This window comes from Pelophylax lessonae (assembly GCF_965119305.1).
Source record: "Pelophylax lessonae genome assembly, chromosome: 4".
Lineage (NCBI taxonomy): Eukaryota > Metazoa > Chordata > Amphibia > Anura > Ranidae > Pelophylax > Pelophylax lessonae.
Window position 1 is genome coordinate 157,459,254 of NC_138771.1, and position 18,046 is coordinate 157,477,299.

Genomic DNA, 18,046 nt, shown 5'->3' on the forward strand with positions numbered 1-18,046 from the left:
TCACACCCACATAAGGCAAACTCGTGTGTTTGGTGCGCAAATGTTCTAAAACCATGATTGTCCCTAGTATATTTGGTATCGCTGAGCAGCCCAGAGCGATCGAGATCATTGTAGAACCAAATATTTACTGTTCACTTTAAAATGGCGATCTGTAAAGGTGTTACCTATGGACAATGTTCAGTACTTTTTTCATTGCTTTGCAGGGCCATGCAATTTTGAGGGTTGATGCTTTTGGTATTCCCTTTTACTCTACACAATCTAATTCGTTTCTTTTACCTAAAAATTGGGATTTGTTTGTGAATGGTTTCCCTCCCCTTTTGAAATTCTAGATCTGATTAACATTGGTAGTACAAATATCTTAAGACCTAAATTGGAACTACCACTATTTTTATAGGGTTTCTGATTTCAGAACATGTTTTGGGAGTTAAAGCGTGTTCTTCATATACAAAATGTGCATTTTTTTTTTTGTGTGCTCAAAAAATGGCTAATGCTGTGAAGGGTTAAATGGGGAAAACTATAATGGTCAGCATTTATAGTGTTTTTTTTTTTTTAATTATTGTGTGACATAGCATTATCACATTACAGCGGCACCTGAAAGTGGATGGGGATACATTGGGCAGCAAGTGAACATGTAGTCCCTAAAGTTGGTGTGTTCAAAGCAGAAGAAAAATATTCAGGCATAAACATTTTGTGTGACTTTGACCAGGGCTAAATTGTAAAGGCTAGACTGCTGGATAAGAGCCTCTCCAAAACTCCTGCAGCTCTTGTAGGATGTTTATGGTCCGCAGTATTCAGGACCTACCAAAAGTGGTCTAAGGAAGGAAGACTAGTGGCAGGGTCATGGGCGGCCAAGACTGCTTGATGTACATAGGAAAGGGCAAAAGCTGGCCTGTGTAATCTTATCCAAAATAAGAGCTACTGTAGTTGATTGCTAAATAAGTTAATGCTGACACCAATAGAAAGGTGTCATTACACAGTGCACATCAGTTGGTTGTGCATGGGGCTGTGTAGCTGCAGACCAGTCAGGGTGCCCATGCTGACCTGTGTCTACAGCCAAAAGCACCCACCATGGTGAGCATAAGGTCTGAACCACAGAGCAATAGAAGGTGGCCTGGCCTGATGAACTCTAGAATGGTTTGAGTTGTGGACTCCAAAATCTCCATATCTAATTGAGTACATGTGGCATGTGCTGGAAAAACCATTCCAATCCATGGAGGTCTCACCTTGCAACTTGAAGGAACTGCTACTGACTGTTGGGGCCAGATAACACACAATACCTTCAGAAGGGTAGTGGAGTTCATGCTTCGAGAGGTTATGGTCGGTGGTCATAATGTTATAGCTGATCTGTGTGTGTATAGAATATATATAATAATGTTGCAGCACCCCAGATATTTTTATTGATGAATCCTCAGCGATACAGCATATTTAGAACTCCGCTCAGTAGCTAAACCTGTGCAATCTCATAACACAACCGTTTTTAAGCTTGTTTTGGCCTTTCCTCGGGTTAGACAAGCCTCAAATAGTAATTAAAATATATCAATATATCAGTTTAAATTTCTGGGAACCAGAAATGACATCAGTATGGTAACTTATTTCCAGAGAATAACCATATATAGCTTTTAATAAAGATAGTGACTAGAGAACACACCTACTTTAAATATAATGAAATAAAACCTTGAAATTGTAACAATTTAATTTATGACAACACAGAAATAGTGTTTGACACCTATTGTAGAAATCCTACATGGGATAATAGACTTTAGGAGCAATCTCTTGGAATAATACCTAAATAAAAAAGAATAGAAAAGTATAAAGCTAACGATTCATTAATAAAAGATTTGAAGTGCTTCAGTTTTTTTGTGCTTTTTCTTCATATTGCTGATTGTTTTAAGTACCAGTGACAAGCACCCGCAGGACTATTCAGGAAAGCTGCCCACCAACAAAGTCTGTGGTCTTCTTGTTTTTCAGATTAAGTGCCATATATGGAGGAACTTATATGCTAAACAAGCCCATAGAAGAGTTAGTTATGGAGAATGGAAGGATTGTTGGTGTAAAATCGGAAGGGGAGGTAGGCTTTTATTTTATATGCCTTTTCAATATAGGTCTTTAACCTTTTGGTTGTATAGCACCTGCAAGAAGATTGGACCATGAAAATCAAAACTGTAGACCACCTGAGAATTTCTCTTCCCACTACCAGCTTGCCTCAGTTTCTCCTAGTGTCCTAGGAGGATGGACATCATTTCTTCAACTCTGCTGTTTTTAAAGCATTATTAAACCCAAAAGCAAACCCAAATAAAACTGATGCAGCCACCACATGCAATGATTGGTAAGCTGCAATATAATACATTTTTAGTTTTGGGGTTAATACTGCTTTAAAGCTGATCTGCAGCCTTACTTTCAGTCTTGCACAGTTTTACAGGATTCTCTCCTGTACAAGGATTGAGGACTTATTTCACTGCACACCTTGAACTTTTCACAGTGTGCATTAGAAGCTGCCACAATTCAGAGCGGTCTCATTTCCTGGCTGGAGGGCATCCCACATCATGTAGCTCTTTCCTCCCAAGCCTCACTGTTCCTGGCCTGTTTTTTCATTTATTGAATTTTAGCTTGTTCAATTATGAAAGCTCAGCAACGCGTTGCCTATGGAAGTCTAGTACGTCCACTTCTCCAGGGAGACATCCACCCATCCAGACTTTTTTATATCTGCATAACCCATAACTGCATAACTGTGTGCATCAGAGCTGAGGGCTCTTGCGAGTAGTACGGACACAGGGTATTGTGAAATTTTCAGGAAGCTATGTACAGCAACCTGCTGGCCTCTTATCGGCCATGTTCTGCTTGCGTTACCTAAAAAGCACTGAAACACAGTGAGGACACCACTGATCCTAAAGGTATGTAATGAAAGCTGGTTTTATTTAAAAAAAAAAAGTAATTAGAATGTTAATGAAAGTAAGGGGAGGAACAGGGGAAGGAAAATTGTAAGCGGGTTATACTTAAAGCTGATCTCCAGGTTTACTGACAATTTCAATAGTCCATTTATGCCAAGCTACAGCCTTATATTCCGCTGAGGGACACGAATATCGCATTTCAAACCTGCGCAAAATTGAGTCAAGCTGAGCAGCGCTCAGGACAAGTATTATTTGCTACCTCAATTATGTAGGTTGCTGGGCACCTTCAGTTATTCGTTTTTACTGTTTTGTACAGTTTTGCGGACATCACCCACTAGGTGGAATGTCGCGTGCAAATTCTCCATATTCGGATACAGCGTCAAAGGAAGCATCTCACCGCTACTGCTCCTGGTGCCAGAGTGATGTAGAACTTTAAAGTTCCATTCATTTCTGTTGGCTGCCTACAATATTGGTCACCGCTGACCCTCACTTGCCACCAGCTGTTGGGGTTTTGTCGGGATAACTAATCTTGCATTGCTTTGTCATAGTTGCAAAATTGTCTTTTCTCTTGCGTCCTCCGACAGTCACCGCCTCTAAGTCATCACGATTGGGTATTGACTTCCGCTCCGCAGGAGTAGCTAGGCATAAGACTTAGTCAAAAGAACAAAGGCATTTCCATATACACACCCATGGGGGCTGTCCCACTGGTCAATACCCCCCCTGCAGTGACACTCCCAACTCAGTTTGTTTTTGCCTAGCGTCAGGAGTAGTTAGGCTTTCCCTGTGCTGGGGCTACAGTCTTAGCCTTCTAATCTTTTATTTGATTTTCTTTTAAAAATGTCTTTTTTCTTGTTATACTAGCTGTTTCTTTTGTCAGCTTTAGTTTTTAGTCGACTCTTCGGATGAAGATGGATTCATGCGGAGCTGGGAATCGGACTGACCGCCCTGGTTCTCCAGGGTCAGAGGGACCCCCAGCCCGCCATCGAGCGTTCAGCCATGGTTCGTCCTGGCAATATGAACGACCCATCCCTGCTCGCAGCAGGGATGCAGCTGTGAGGTGGCTACCTCACTGGACTCATCTGCGATACTGCAGTGTAATGTCCTTGGCTAACGGCATTCCCTGTCAGATGAGGACAGCGGCTTTCCGTTCTGAGAGGCACCCCATGCCATGTGGTACAGGTAAGTACTCCTGTGTGGGGCCTCTGTCAGGGGTGGCAGTCCTGTGTTGCTGTGTGTTTCCCATGTCTGTGCCTGTGTGGGGCTCCCTGTGGCGATTCCCTGCGGGGGTTTTTTTGTACATGCGCTGCGGTGCTCTGTATTGTTGGGGGCCCCTTCCCCTGTGTCACTTCGCTGTGTTTCTGGGGGTGCAGACGATGTGTGTGGCGGCCACAGCGGGGAAAAAAACGCGCGGTCTGCCATCTTTACTATGGGCATACATGTCTGGCTTCACTGTGGGCTACATTACATGTTGTTTTGGCGCCATCCGACGCCATCTTGCGTGTGGCAGACCGATCGTTCTGAGCACATGTTCGGTGGCCATTTTCCTGACGCCTCCCATTCAGTTCTATAGGCAGCCATTTTCCCTGGGTTATTGCAGCTTATAGTTCAGCCTCTTCTGACCTCACCTCCTTTTCCTCTGAAGCAGCGATCGATGTGGTAACACTCTGTGGGGCTCTGCACACTGTCTCTTCTGTTTTGTCATTCCTGGCTCCGTTTCTTCTCCTTTTTTGGGGGTCTTTAGTCACTGTACATATAGCGGTGGGCTGCGCACTCTGCAGCGGTATTAAAGGGCCAGTACCTTTTTATTGCACTGTTTTTTCTAACTTGGGCAATGGATTCTCAGGACAGCAAATTTCCTCCAGCTCTAGTGGGGGACCCCAGTCCTGCTGGGGCCCCTGTTATACCTGACTTGGCTGCCGTAGTGGTGTCTTTAGTGTCCAAAATGGAGGTACTGATGGCTGAACGTGCTGCTAGGAAAAGACCCAGATTATCTATCTCCTCTGATTCAGATGGTGATGGGGCTGCTGCGGTGGGCGTGCCCTTTTCAGGGTCTCGCTCATCCTTGGACCCTCTGGGGTCTGAGGGGGAGGCGGAGGTGGAGGGGGGGTTGATGTTTCTCCCCCGGGGTCACCTGAAGAACACGCAACCATGGATGAGTTGATTGTTTCTGTTAAAGAAACACTGCACTTGGAGGATGATCCCAGTCCTCCGGGCTTTGTGTCCTCTTTTGGTACACATAGGACCCCGTAAGTCAGCGCAGGTTTTTCCCTGCTCCGCTGAGTTTCATTACACTGTGAATGAACTGTGACGCACTTTAAAACGTCCATTCATGGTTCCTAGTCGGTTTAAACTACTATATCCCTTTGCGCTGGCTACGGAATCGCGATGGTGTGTGCCTCCACAAGTGGATCACACTGTGGCCGTCTTAAACAACCTTGGTTCCTACTGAGGAGACCCCGGTTTTTCGGGATCCCACGGACAGGAGGTTGGAGTCTCTAGCCCGCCATTCCTACACGGTGGCGGGTTCCTTGCTCAAACCTGTTTTCGCGTCCATTCTGGTGGCTGATTGGACCAAGGTGCTTAGATGCAACCTCGTGTCTGATTCTGCTCCCCCCTGCCACGCTGGCTATGGTGGATCAAATTCACTAAGGAGTCATGTATTTGTGCGATGCGGCCTTAAATGAGGCCCCTTTGGTAGCACGCCTATCTAGTGTTGCAGTGCTTAACCGTCTACTGATCTGGCTGAAGAGCTGGTCGGCTGTCCAGACATCACGGAAAACTGTTGCTGATTTTCCTTATGCAGGCTCTCGCCTTTTTGGCGAGGCCTTGGATACTTTGGTAAAAGGTGTCACGGGGGTAAGAGCACCAAGCTGCCCCAGAACCCCAAGAACAAGTCCTTTCGTGGCAAGCGGGGTTCCACCTCTCGTCCCAATCAAGGGTCCTTTCGTGCCTTTTGGAATCAAACCAAGGGCAAGCTCTTCAAGGGCCAAAGTAGCCAGAAGAAGCCCTGGGCAGGCAAGCATAAGTCCGGCAATGCCGGTGCGGCTGGTCAATCCGCCTCTGCCTGAAGGGGCGCCCTCACCCATTTCTGGGGTGGGGGGACGTTTGCGCGGTTTCCTCCAACCTTGGCTGCTCCGAATTCCGGACAGGTGGGTTCAGGAAATCATTCGATCAGGTTACAAGATCGAATTCCTTTCCCGGCCGGCGGACAGATTTTTTCCCTCAAATCTTCATTTGACCCCGGGGCGTCTGCAGGACCGGCATCAAGCGGTGCGGGACCTCCTTGCCCAGGGGGTGATTGTCCCGGTGCCTCATCGGGACAGGTTTTGGGGGTTTTACTCCAATCTGTTCACTGTGCCCAGAAAGGAGGGCAAGGTACGTCCTATTCTGGACCTGAAAGCGCTGAACCGCTTCATGCGCGTTCCGAAGTTCCGTATGGAATCTCTCCGTTCAGTGGTGGCCTCCCTGAGCCCAGGGGCTTTACCAAAGTGTTGGCGCCTGTTAAGGGCACAGGGCATTGCGGTCTTAGGGTAGCTGGACGATCTCCTCTTAAGATCGAGTGTCAGCCGGCACCTGCTGCGCGATCTGTCCACCACGGTACAGACGCTCCAGGAGTTCGGATGGACCATCAACGTACAGAAGTCACCTTGTCTCCTTCAGTTTTTCTTCCCTATCTGGGAATGATCCTGGACTCTGCTCAGGCAAAGGTTTTCTTGCCGGAGGACAAGCTCCGGACCCTGCAGGGACGAGATCAGGTCCCTCAGGGACAATCCGTCTTCGTCGCTCAGGACCTGCATGCGGTCCCTGGGGTTGATGGTATCAGCCTTCGAGGCGATACCCTTTGCTCAGTTTCACACACAATCTCTTCAAGCGGAGACCCTGGCCAGGTGGGACAGACTACCTCAGTCCTTGGATCTGAGTGTCTCATTGAGTCGGCGAACCAGAATGGATCTTCTGTGGTGGCTCCAGTCTCCGGCAGTGTCGAAGGCAAATCTTTCCGTCCGTTACTGTGGATGGTGATTACCACGGATGCCAGCCTGTCGGGCTGGGGTGGAGTCCTAGGCAACCTGTCTGCCCAGGGCACTTGGTCGGGGGAGGAATCCTCACTTCCGATCAATGTGTTGGAATTGAGAGCGATAAAACTCTCTCTTCCAGTGGTCGGATCGACTTCCGGGCTGCCCTGTACAGACGGACAATGCTACCGCGGTGGCTTACATCAACCGCCAAGGGGGCACCAGGAGTGCCCGGGCGGTGACGGACATTCTGTCTTGGGCCGAGACTCATGTCCCGGCGATTTCAGCAGTTCACATTCCGGGTGTGGAGAATTGGCAGGCCGACTATCTGAGCCGCCATACCCTGGACCAGGCGGAATGGTCTCTGCACCCGGAGGTCTTCCAAATGCTGTGTGCGAAGTGGGAATCTCCCCGGACGTGGATCTGTTCGCGTCTTGGCTAAACCACAAGGTGGAAAGGTTCGTGGCAAGAACGCGCGATCCTCTGGCAGACGCCTCGGATGCGTTGGTGGCCCCTTGGCATCAGTATCGTCTGATGTATGCCTTTCCTCCGATTCAGTTGTTGTCCATGTTCCTTTGCAGGTTAGCCTCGGAACCGCACCTGGTGATTCTGGTAGGGCTGGACTGGCCATGCCGGTCCTGGTACGCCTATGTGGTTCACCTGGCAGTGGCGCCTCCTTGGCGGCTGCCAATGCGGGAAGATCTACTGTCTCAGGGACCGATCTTCCATCCTGCTTTACAGTCGCTGGCTTTAACGGCCTGGCTGTTGAGACCCAGGTCCTGAGAGACAGGGGTCTCTCCCCTGAGGTCATTCATACTCTGATCAAGGCTAGGAAAACCTCATCTGGTAAAATCTATTACCGTACCTTGAAAGCTTACTTCGCCTGGTGTGAGTCCACGGGGTTCTCCCCTCGCTCATACTGTCGAGACTGTTGGCTTTCCTCCAGTCTGGGGTGGACCAGCCCCTTGCGCTGGCCACGATAAAGGGCCAGGTGTCTGCACTGGCTGTTCTTTTCCAACGCCCTGTGGCGTCTCATTCCTTAATTCGCACCTTCATTCAAGGTGTGCGACATTTGGCTCCTCCCAGGAGGGAGCCTTTACCTCCATGGACTTTAACTTGGTTCTGTCCGTGTTAGTTTTTCTCCCTTTGAAAACATCCGGGAGATATCGTTGCCTCTGCTGTCTAAGAAGGTTGCCTTTTTAGTGGCGATCACTTCGGCTCGCAGAGTGTTGGAACTGGCGGCGTTGTCTTGCTGCTCTCCTTGGTAATTCATAAGGATAAGGTCTTGCGACCTCATTCGTCTTTTCTTCCTAAGGTGGTCTCGGAGTTCCACCTTAATGAGGACATTGTCCTGCCTTCGCTTTGTACGAAGCCTACACATCCTAAGGAGGTTGCTTTGCATTCCTTGGATGTTGTCAGGGCGATCAGGGTTTACCTGTCGTCTACGGAGTCCTTTCGGAAGACGGATTCCCTCTTTGCCCTTCCTGAGGGACCTCGGAAGGGCATGGCTGCGTCTGCATCGACCATTGCCAAATGGATCAGACAAACCATTGAACAGGCTTATGCTTTGAAGGAACGGGTTCCACCCTTCCCTGTTAAGGCGCACTCTACCAGATCTTTGAGTGCGTCCTGGGCTTACTGGCACCGAGCCTCGGTGGCCCAGGTGTGCAAGGCTGCGACTTGGTCGTCGGTGCACACCTTTTCCAAATTCTATAAGGTGGATGTTCTGGCATCAGCCGATGCCTCCTTTGGCCGCAAAGTTCTCAGTGCGGCAGTGCCATAGGGGACCATTGTTTTTTTTTTGTGGGTCCCTGGCTGTTGGGGATTATATATCCTGGGTTATTTGCTTTCCTGGGCTGTTGCTCCTGTTGAGCCTTTTTTTTTTTCTGTTGCCCAGAAGGTTCTCTTACTGTGCGTGTAAGGTTCCTTTCTCTGATGTGGGTACTGCATTGCCTTTTTCTACGGTTGCGTCTCCCACCCCTCATGTCTACACTGCTTTGGGACATCCCAATAGTGATGACTTAGAGGAGGCGGCGACTGTCGGAGGACGTAAGAGAAAACTGAATTTTTGTAAAATCTTACCTGTAAAATTCCTTTCTCTGAGTCCTCCGACAGTCGCCGCCCCCGCCCCTCTTTTGGGGTTTTCTTACCTACTGCTATTCTACCAAACTGAGTTGGGAGTGTCACTGCAGGGGGGTATTGACCAGTGGGACAGCCCCCATGGGTGTGTATATGCAAATGCCTTTGTTCTTTTGACTAAGTCTTATGCCTAGCTACTCCTGCGGAGCGGAAGTCAATACCCAATAGTGATGACTTGGAGGAGGCGGCGACTGTCGGGGGATTTTACAGGTAAGATTTTACTAAAATTCTGTTTTTCTAGACCTGCTGTACTGGATGCCACCAATTCATGCAAACAGCTGTGGGTCAGCTTGCAGCATGCCAACTGATGGCACCATTGTCTGCAGCCTGGAATCATGGCAACCTGTGCTCCTTGTCTATCCCATCAGTAGAATGAATGTGACTAGATCCTTTGCACTTTTGGCCTTGGTATTTTTTCCTACGGTTGTCATGTAACATGTTATGCCTCAAATCACCCAGGTATGCAGACTCTGATGGCACATGATCGTGCTGACCAATCGCCAATCTAACCAATCTGTGTTTATAGATATGGTATACCCTTTTGTGCCCACCTGAGGAAGGAGTTTTCTCTGAAATGCGTCGGATGACCCTGTGTTAACAGCAATACAAGACAAGTCATCGTGATGGAAAACTAATATTATTAACTGGAGATATTAGTTGATCCATGTGTATATACTGTAATGCACTGTATATGTACAAAAATAAAGCCGTGTTATGGTGTAAAAAAACGATTTTGTAATTCCAAAAAGACTGACGTGATTGTCTTTTAACACATTTGTGCTATATTGCCTAGAAAATCCCAAATGGGGACGTGTGTGTTTATAAGCACTATCCCAGTTGCCAGCAGCCTGTGCCAAGCCTCGTATCTGACGTGCAGAGGGCAGCTTTGGGGATGCACTTCCAACATATAAACTCCTTGCCTTCCTCCGCACACCACCAAGCCCCATTCCTTTTTACCAGTCTGTGCAGAGATCTTCCTACAATTAAAGATCTTCACTTTTAGCACATCCACAGCTTCTAGCATTACAGCTTCCTTCTGGGTCATCTGGTGGTGGTCACGTATTTAGCCATGACACTCATGTCTCATTTGTATACTGATTACAAGTGTGAATGAAAAGTGTAGTCTGGGACCAGAGTTGTGACTACACTAATCTTGGTGTAGTGCATGGCTGATTGCTGAATCCATTGAGGGGTTTGTATAGACACATTTGCAAAGCTATATAGCACGAGAAGTGACAAATGGTGCAATGCACAGTTAAGGCTAGTCATTCATGCATGCCAAAAAAAAATATATCTTTAGAGAGGGAGGAGAGTACTTTATCCATTGAAGTAAAACTATAGGCAACATTTTTTTTTCTTTCATTTTGGATAGCGGAAGGAAGGGTTATAACTAGTGATCGACCGATATTGGTTTTTTAATGGCGATACCGATATTTTGGTCATCGGATATCGGCCAATATCTGCCGATTATTTTCACACACCCCGGTGGGACGGGAGACCCGGGGCGAGCCGCGGGAGGGGGGGGGGGAACATCCCCTCCCACTCCTTGTAATGACAGCTGAGTGGCTTCTCAGCTGCATCGGTTGTCATTACAAGTCAGCCGACCGTCGGCTATGGACACCGGTACCGGGGTGATGCCTCTAGCTGCAGGCATCACCCCGGTATAAGCACTTTCCCTAAATATCAGCAAATCAAAAGGCCGATTCCGATATATTGGGTAAAGTGCATATCAGCCCCCGATATCTCGGTGTTGCCGATAATCTGTTGATCTCTAGTTATAACCCCTGTAAGTTTTGATTTTTGCCCTCTTTGTTCTACTGGAGTTTTACCTTCACTTCCTGTCCTATAGCCATAACTGAAAGCGAGGGGAAATCCCTTCAAATTAGGGGAATTTCTTGGGGACCCCCAGATCACCAGAACTGGTGTCCCCATTAACCCAAAATTTGGGATTTTTTTTTACTTTTCACTTTAATGATTATGGTAAATGGGACAAATAGAGAGGGTAAATCTCCCTAAAGTAGACAGACAACAAAAAAACTTGACAGGTGTTCTAATCCCTCGTCACTCTAACTAAAAGAACAAAAAAGTTTTGCCTTTTAGTTATACTTTAAGGACACAACCAATAAATGGTTGAAAGCTCTTTCTAGAACTCTTCTTCTGTTGGCAGGCCTCCCCTTCACCCCATCCTAGCTGTGACCTTAGTTTGTCAGTGTGTTTTGACTGACTGGTCAAAATTTCTCAAAACTAAAGCTATTGATCCCTTCATTTTTAATGTGTGGAGCATATGGCGGTAGCTTTTAATTTTGGTTGTGTTGGTTCACTGGAAGCTTGCTATGGCCATTGGTCCATACACATGCCCAGGAAAATTTGAAATGCTGGGCTGTGGAACCTTTAATAACAAAAAATAAATGGTTATTCCATTTAGCCTTTGCAGGACAGGGTCTTTTTGAGGAGTTGATGGTATTAAGGCAGCTACTGATGGCAAAAAAAGTGCGTTCTTCCTCTGAGAAAGAAGCCCAAGTCTGAAGCTGTCATCCTTGCCTGACAAACTTTCCTTTCATTTCGCCACACTTTTGACTCCCTTGCCAAGACCTATAAGCCTGGTTCAGAGTTCACCTGCAAGGTCTGCCACCTTTAAATATGCTCAATCACCAGACAGGCATTCCTTGACATAAAAGTGCACCCCCGCTTTACAGACTAAGGAAACGTTTAACCTTTTTTGACATTCGGATAACCTGTTTCTCTAACGCTTGGGTTAAGGAGGAGGTATCAGGGCTACAAACTGGAGTTTTGCTCCATGGCCTTCTGTTTTTTCACCTCCAACCTTCTTGTGTCAACACACAGCTTAACAATTCTCCCTTGAGCCTCTTGGGTTTTATGGACCACTGTGTAACTGTCTGTTACTGTGGCAGAATGGTTTCAAAGGTTTTACTCCATCCTGTCAACCTTTCCAAAATGCAAAGAGCCATCCACCCCATTTTTTATTTCAATGCTCAAATGCATGGAATTCGCAAAATCTGTCATCGGGTAGTTTTTCTGGCTTCTTTGGTCACATATCTGTATGTCCCCATTTTCCCTGCACACCAATGTTTTTCTCCGTGGGACCTCTACACTACCAGCTCATGACTGCTCTATTGCCTATAGTTTGCAGCTTGGGTGTTCACCAAGCTGTGCCAGCCCTGCCTTGCCCTTGTGGCATCATTATTCTGGCATACTTAGATGACTTCCTGTTTAGGAATCGGTGGCCGTAAACTTTCAGACTGCGTGGCTTTAACTGTCCAAACCTTACAACAGTTTGGGTGGCTCCTGAGCCTTCAATCTCTCTGATTTGGCTCTCCAGTCCAGGAGCTGTCTGTCTTTGCCTTCAGATCCAAGACTCCACAAAAGCGGTTCTTTCTCTTACGTCCTCCGACAGTCGCCGCCTCTTCATATTCGTCACAATGGGGTATTAGACTTTGCTCCGAAGGAGTAGCTAGGCAACAGAATGTTAACATTAAAGCTTTTAACATATCCCACCCACAGGGGGTGATCCCCTCAGTCAATACCCTCCTACTTCCTGCAACCATATCTCAGTTTCAATGTCTAGCTTGTCAGGAGTTGCACTCGGAACGCGGCACAGTGATTCTTGTGGCACCGGACTGGCCTCGCCGGTCCTGGTACGCGGGCCTCGTGAATCTGGCGGTCGACGCCCCATGGCGTCTACCTCTTCGAGACGATCTCCTGTCTCAGGGCCCGATATTCCATCCTGCTTTACAGTCGCTGGCTTTGACGGCCTGGCTGTTGAGACCGAGGTCCTGAAGGATAGGGGTCTCTCCCCTGAGGTCATTCACACTTTGATCAATGCGAGGAAACCTTCCTCAGGGAAGGTCTATTCCCGTACTTGGAAGGCCTATTTTGCCTGGTGTGAGTCCAGGGGGTTTTCACCTCGCACGTACTCGGTTTCTCGAGTGTTGTCCTTCCTTCAAATGGGTGTCGACCAGCGTTTGGCGCTGGCTACGGTCAAGGGTCAGGTGTCTGCGCTGGCCGTTCTTTTTCAACGTCCTGTGGCTTCTAACTCCTTAGTTGCCACTTTTGTTCAAGGAGTGCGGCATCTGGTCCCTCCTAGGAGGGAACCTCTGCCTCCTTGGGACTTGAATCTCGTTCTATCTGTGTTACAACGTGCTCCTTTTGAACAGATCAGGGAGATCTCGTTGTCTATGTTGTCCAAAAAGGTTGCCTTTTTGGTAGCGATCACTTCGGCTCGCAGAGTGTCGGAGCTGGCGGCTTTGTCCTGCAAGTCTCCGTATCTGGTCATTCACTTGGATAAGGTGGTCTTGCGACCTAATCCTTCTTTTCTTCCGAAGCGAGTTTCGGAATTCCATCTCAATGAGGATATTGTCTTACCTGTGCGCGAAGCCTAAACATCCGAAGGAGGTGAGGTTGCACTCTTTGGATGTTCGGGCGATAAGGGTTTACCTTAAATCGACTGAGTCTTTTCGCAAGACAGATTCTTTGTTTGTCCTTCCGGAGGGTCCTCGGAAGGGTATGGCGGCGTCTGCTTCTACCATCGCCAAATGGATCAGACAGACCATTGAACAGGCATATGCTTTGCAGGGAAAAGTTCCTCCTGTGCCTGTGAAGGCGCACTCTACTAGATGTCTGAGTACGTCTTGGGCCTGTCGTCATGGGGCTTCTGTGGCCCAGGTGTGTAAGGCGGCGACCTGGTCGACCGTACACACTTTCACAAAATTCTACAGAGTAGATGTTCAGGCATCGGCAGATGCTTCCTTTGGCCACAAGGTTCTTAGTGCGGCAGTTCCTTAGGGTCCTTTGTTTTGGACCCCTGGCTGTTTGGGATACGTTTTTATCCCTGGGTTATTTGTTTTTCCTGGGTTGTTGCTCCTGTTGAGCAAGTTTTTTTCATGTTGCCCAGCTGGTGTCCTCCTTTTTGGTAAGGTTCCTTTCTTTGATGTGGAGACTGCGTTGCCTTACGGCGCGGCTGCGTTTCCCACCCCTCATGTTTGCACTGCTTTGGGACGTCCCCATTGTGACGAATATGAAGAGGCGGCGACTGTCGGAGGACGTAAGAGAAAATGGAATTTTTGTAAAATCTTATCTGTAAAATTCCTTTCTCTGAGTCCTCGGACAGTCGCCGCCCCCGCCCCTCTTTTGGGGTTTGGTTGTATACTCTACTGCTATTCCACTGAAACTGAGATATGGTTGCAGGAAGTAGGAGGGTATTGACTGAGGGGACCACCCCCTGTGGGTGGGATATGTTAAAAGCTTTAATGTTCACATATTCTGTTGCCTAGCTACTCCTTCGGAGCAAAGTCTAATACCCCATTGTGACGAATATGAAGAGGCGGCGACTGTCGGAGGACTCAGAGAAAGGAATTTTACAGGTAAGATTTTACAAAAATTCCGTTTTTTGCCCAGTTTCACCCCAGACATCTACAATGCGAAATGCTTAAAGGACAAGTCAGTCAGGTTCCTGGACAGAAATTCTTACTGTACTGGTAGCTATTTCCCACGGAAGAGACTCACTGAATTGAATATGTAAAAGATTTTGCATGGAATTCAGCAAACGCCTTTGTATAAAAAGATTCCTCAATATAACATTTTCTACAACACTTAAAATAACTCGGGATACATTGTTAGAGGTGCACCGAATGCAAATTTTGGTGCCGAAACCAAAATGCAGGATGCATTTGGCTGAAAATGACAGGTTTTTAATAAATGTATATAGTTTTTTATATTCAACTTTTTTAATTATCATGAATTTAAAGTGAATATGAATTATTTGGAGGCCATTATTGGCACCTTTTTAGCATAAGAAAAATGTACCCCTTTAAATTCTATTTGTCTTCACACTTGTCTGTTGCTCTTCGGTTTATGTTTAAAAATCCTGCTTGGTGCATTTTTGGTCAGTTAAAAACACATTAGAAGTGCACCTCCCTTTTTGAAATGCATTAAAAACACAACAGGAACGCATGTTGTGTTTTGGATGCAGTTTTTGAGTCGCATGACCTATGGAAAACACACCTTAAGCACAGTAAAATTGTGTGCTTTTTTGGAGCCATTATCAGGCAAAATGCTGAAAACACCATTTCGAAATTTCAATGCATCTCTAATTTAATGTGATGCCAGAAGAAAATTGCTGATTCCCATGTCAGCACTGTCTGTGTTGATGGGGATTCAAATTTCTGTCCTGCAGCCCATGGTTGCATAAAATTTGCACCATGTATGGCCAGCCTAAGCCTGGCCATACAGCATACAATATTCTTGTACAATTTTTCCAAAACCATATAATATGAGGTTAAACCTAAACACTTTCAATTTGTATGCAATCAGGCAGGCCCTTGCACTACATAGTCGAAGGTAAATCTAAAATTGCATAAGAAAATTGTAAAATGTATGGGCAGTAGGGATACCCTACTAAAGTTTTTTTTTTTTTTTTTTTTTTTTTTTTTTTTTCATCGGTTTCTCTATAGTAAAAGGGTTGAGAGAATCTGATAAAGTTTGCCTTAAAGCTGAGTTCCACCCAAAAGTGGAACTTCCGCTCTCCCCCCCCCCCCTCCAGTGCCACATTTGGCACCTTTCACGGGGGAGGGGGGGGAAACGGGTACCTGTTTTTGACAGGTACCCTTCCCCACTCCTGGGATACGGCGCCATCCCTCAGAAGCTCGGCACCCTCCACCGCCGAGCCAGTAGGAATGCACAGCGTTCTTCGCGCATGCGCAGTATGGGACCTGCCCGTGAAGCCGCAAGTTCCCTTACCGGCAATGGTGGCGGCAGCACCCGACAACCGATGGAAACATCGGCTGTGATGCCGTCATCGCTGGACTCCAGGACAGGCAAGTGTCCTAATATTTTAAAGTCAGCAGCTACAGTATGTGTAGCTGCTGACTTAATTTTTGGAGGGGGAGTCAGAACTCTGCTTTAAATAAGGGTAATGATGTGGAATTAGAGGTATTGTCAGAGTTCCCCCACTTTGCGTTTTCTTGGGCTGCCAGCTGCTCTGAGGCTGCCATAGAAGTGATGGTTGAAGATAGTTGCTCTGAGACTACAATGTGCTATAAAGTGCTGTGTGAACATTTTGTTTACAGTAGAGAGACTTTTGTTCTTATGCACAGCACTATAAAAGAAAAATTTAGATTTTAATGGATGCATTTTACTTTATATTGTCTTTCAGGTTGCCAGATGCAAGCAGCTGATTTGTGACCCTAGTTACGTTGCAGACCGTGTCACTAAAGTAGGGAAGGTTATACGTCTTATCTGTGTTCTAAACCACCCAATTAAGAACACAAATGATGCCAACTCCTGCCAGATCATCATTCCCCAAAACCAGGTCAACAGGAAGTCTGGTGAGTTTTTTTCTCGAAGTTACTTTTTCACTTGTGCATATAGAAAATCTAGACGTTTCGCAGTTAGAGTGGTGTGATTTTTTTTTTTTTTTTTTGTGTGAAGCCTTAACAGTCTTGCTGGGATAGAGAAGTAATGGGCTAAAACACTTGCACCTCTACAGTGCCAAAGCTACATTTTAACCAGTCTGGAAGTCTTCAGTTTTCTCCCTCCCATTTGCACCTAAGAATGCAAAAGCGGTTTTATTGTTTTAGATAGCCTTGAAAGTTTGAAAAAGTTCATATCAAAAGCCCAGGACCAGGAATTTTTACATACCCCCCCCCCCCCCCCCCAAATAGTTGTTTTATCAAAATTATATTTGGAATAAAACCTAGTTTTTAGTGTAAGCTTACTGCATACCTTCAAATGACAGTTTCTCAAGACATAGTATTTTAAAATGTGACTTTATCAGACCTTAATCTTTCATTAGCAGGAACTTTTTACGTTTTTATGGTGGTGTGTTGAAATGTTATTTTTAATCTGTTTAGCAGTATATTAAAATGATGCCCCTGAAATTATTCCTAAACCTTCAATGTGGAAGTAGCCTAAAGTGATCCATGATAGGGGTCTCGTAAATCTGTGTGCTGATGCGCACATATGGTGTTTGCTGATGTTTGTGTGCTGTTGGCAATTATGTTATGCTGTCTTGTGTTCTTGTTGGCTGAATTTAACCTTTTTATAGGACTTTGTGTCATTTCTTATGAAAAAGGATGAGAGAAAAATTTGAATGGTCTCTAGAACAGTATGGGAGGGTAAACCTCATTCATTATGGGACACCTGCTCAAGTGATAACTGAAGCTGGACATACACTTGATTGAAAGTTGCCTAGTTCAGCAGGAATCGGTCGAATTAGGATCAATGTGTTCCCATCTGATCAAATTCTTCTTCTGTTTAAAGAACATTCTCGAAGGCTTTGTTGATTAGCGAATGCAGCTGCTGATCATTTTATTTTGACTTCTACTCGTCACTCTGTCCCAGCAATAGTTTATTACTGACACTTCAAGGGAGCACATTGGCAATCTTTTCCATTTGACTTATTAGCAATTTTATAGTGGAACTGGTAGGACTACCAAGACTAGATCTGATGTATTAGTCTAGTTATCCCTGCAACAATCTGTCAAGAACAAGTTTTGGCAGTGGGACCCCTGGATTGTTTAACCAGCATTGCCAAATATTTTTACAAATTTCTTTGGAGAATTCCTATGGTAATGTGTTTAGTTCACAAACTAGTATGGTATTAACTGCTTGGATCCATTGCGTGGATAGCCAAAATCAAGCTATTTATTTACATAGCTCTCAGACTTTTATATTTAGCTAGAAAACTCCTCAAGACTTCCCAACAAACCCATTAGCGAATCCACTGCTATTGAACCTGATATACAGTATCTCACAAAAGTGAGTACACCCCTCACATTTTTGTAAATATTTTATTATGTTTTCATGTGACAACGCTGAAGAAATGACACTTTGCTACATTGTAAAGTATTGAGTGTACAGCTTGTATAACAGTGTAAATTTGCTGTCCCCTCAAAATAACTCAACACACGGCCATTAATGTCTAAACCACTGGCAACAAAAGTGAGTACACCCCTAAGTCAAAATGTCCAAATTGGGCCCAAAGTATCA

General features: G+C 46.0%; 1 protein-coding gene across 1 annotated transcript in view; it reads left to right on the plus strand.

Annotated features, from left to right (window-relative positions):
- The window catches only part of GDI2 (GDP dissociation inhibitor 2), an 89,445-nt gene that overhangs the window by 49,098 nt on the left and 22,301 nt on the right, over window positions 1-18,046 (plus strand). The window contains exons 7-8 of the mRNA XM_082256715.1: window positions 1,969-2,068; window positions 16,212-16,383. Of these exons, the coding sequence (XP_082112841.1) occupies window positions 1,969-2,068; window positions 16,212-16,383 (272 nt within the window). The remainder of the gene's footprint in view (window positions 1-1,968; window positions 2,069-16,211; window positions 16,384-18,046) is intronic.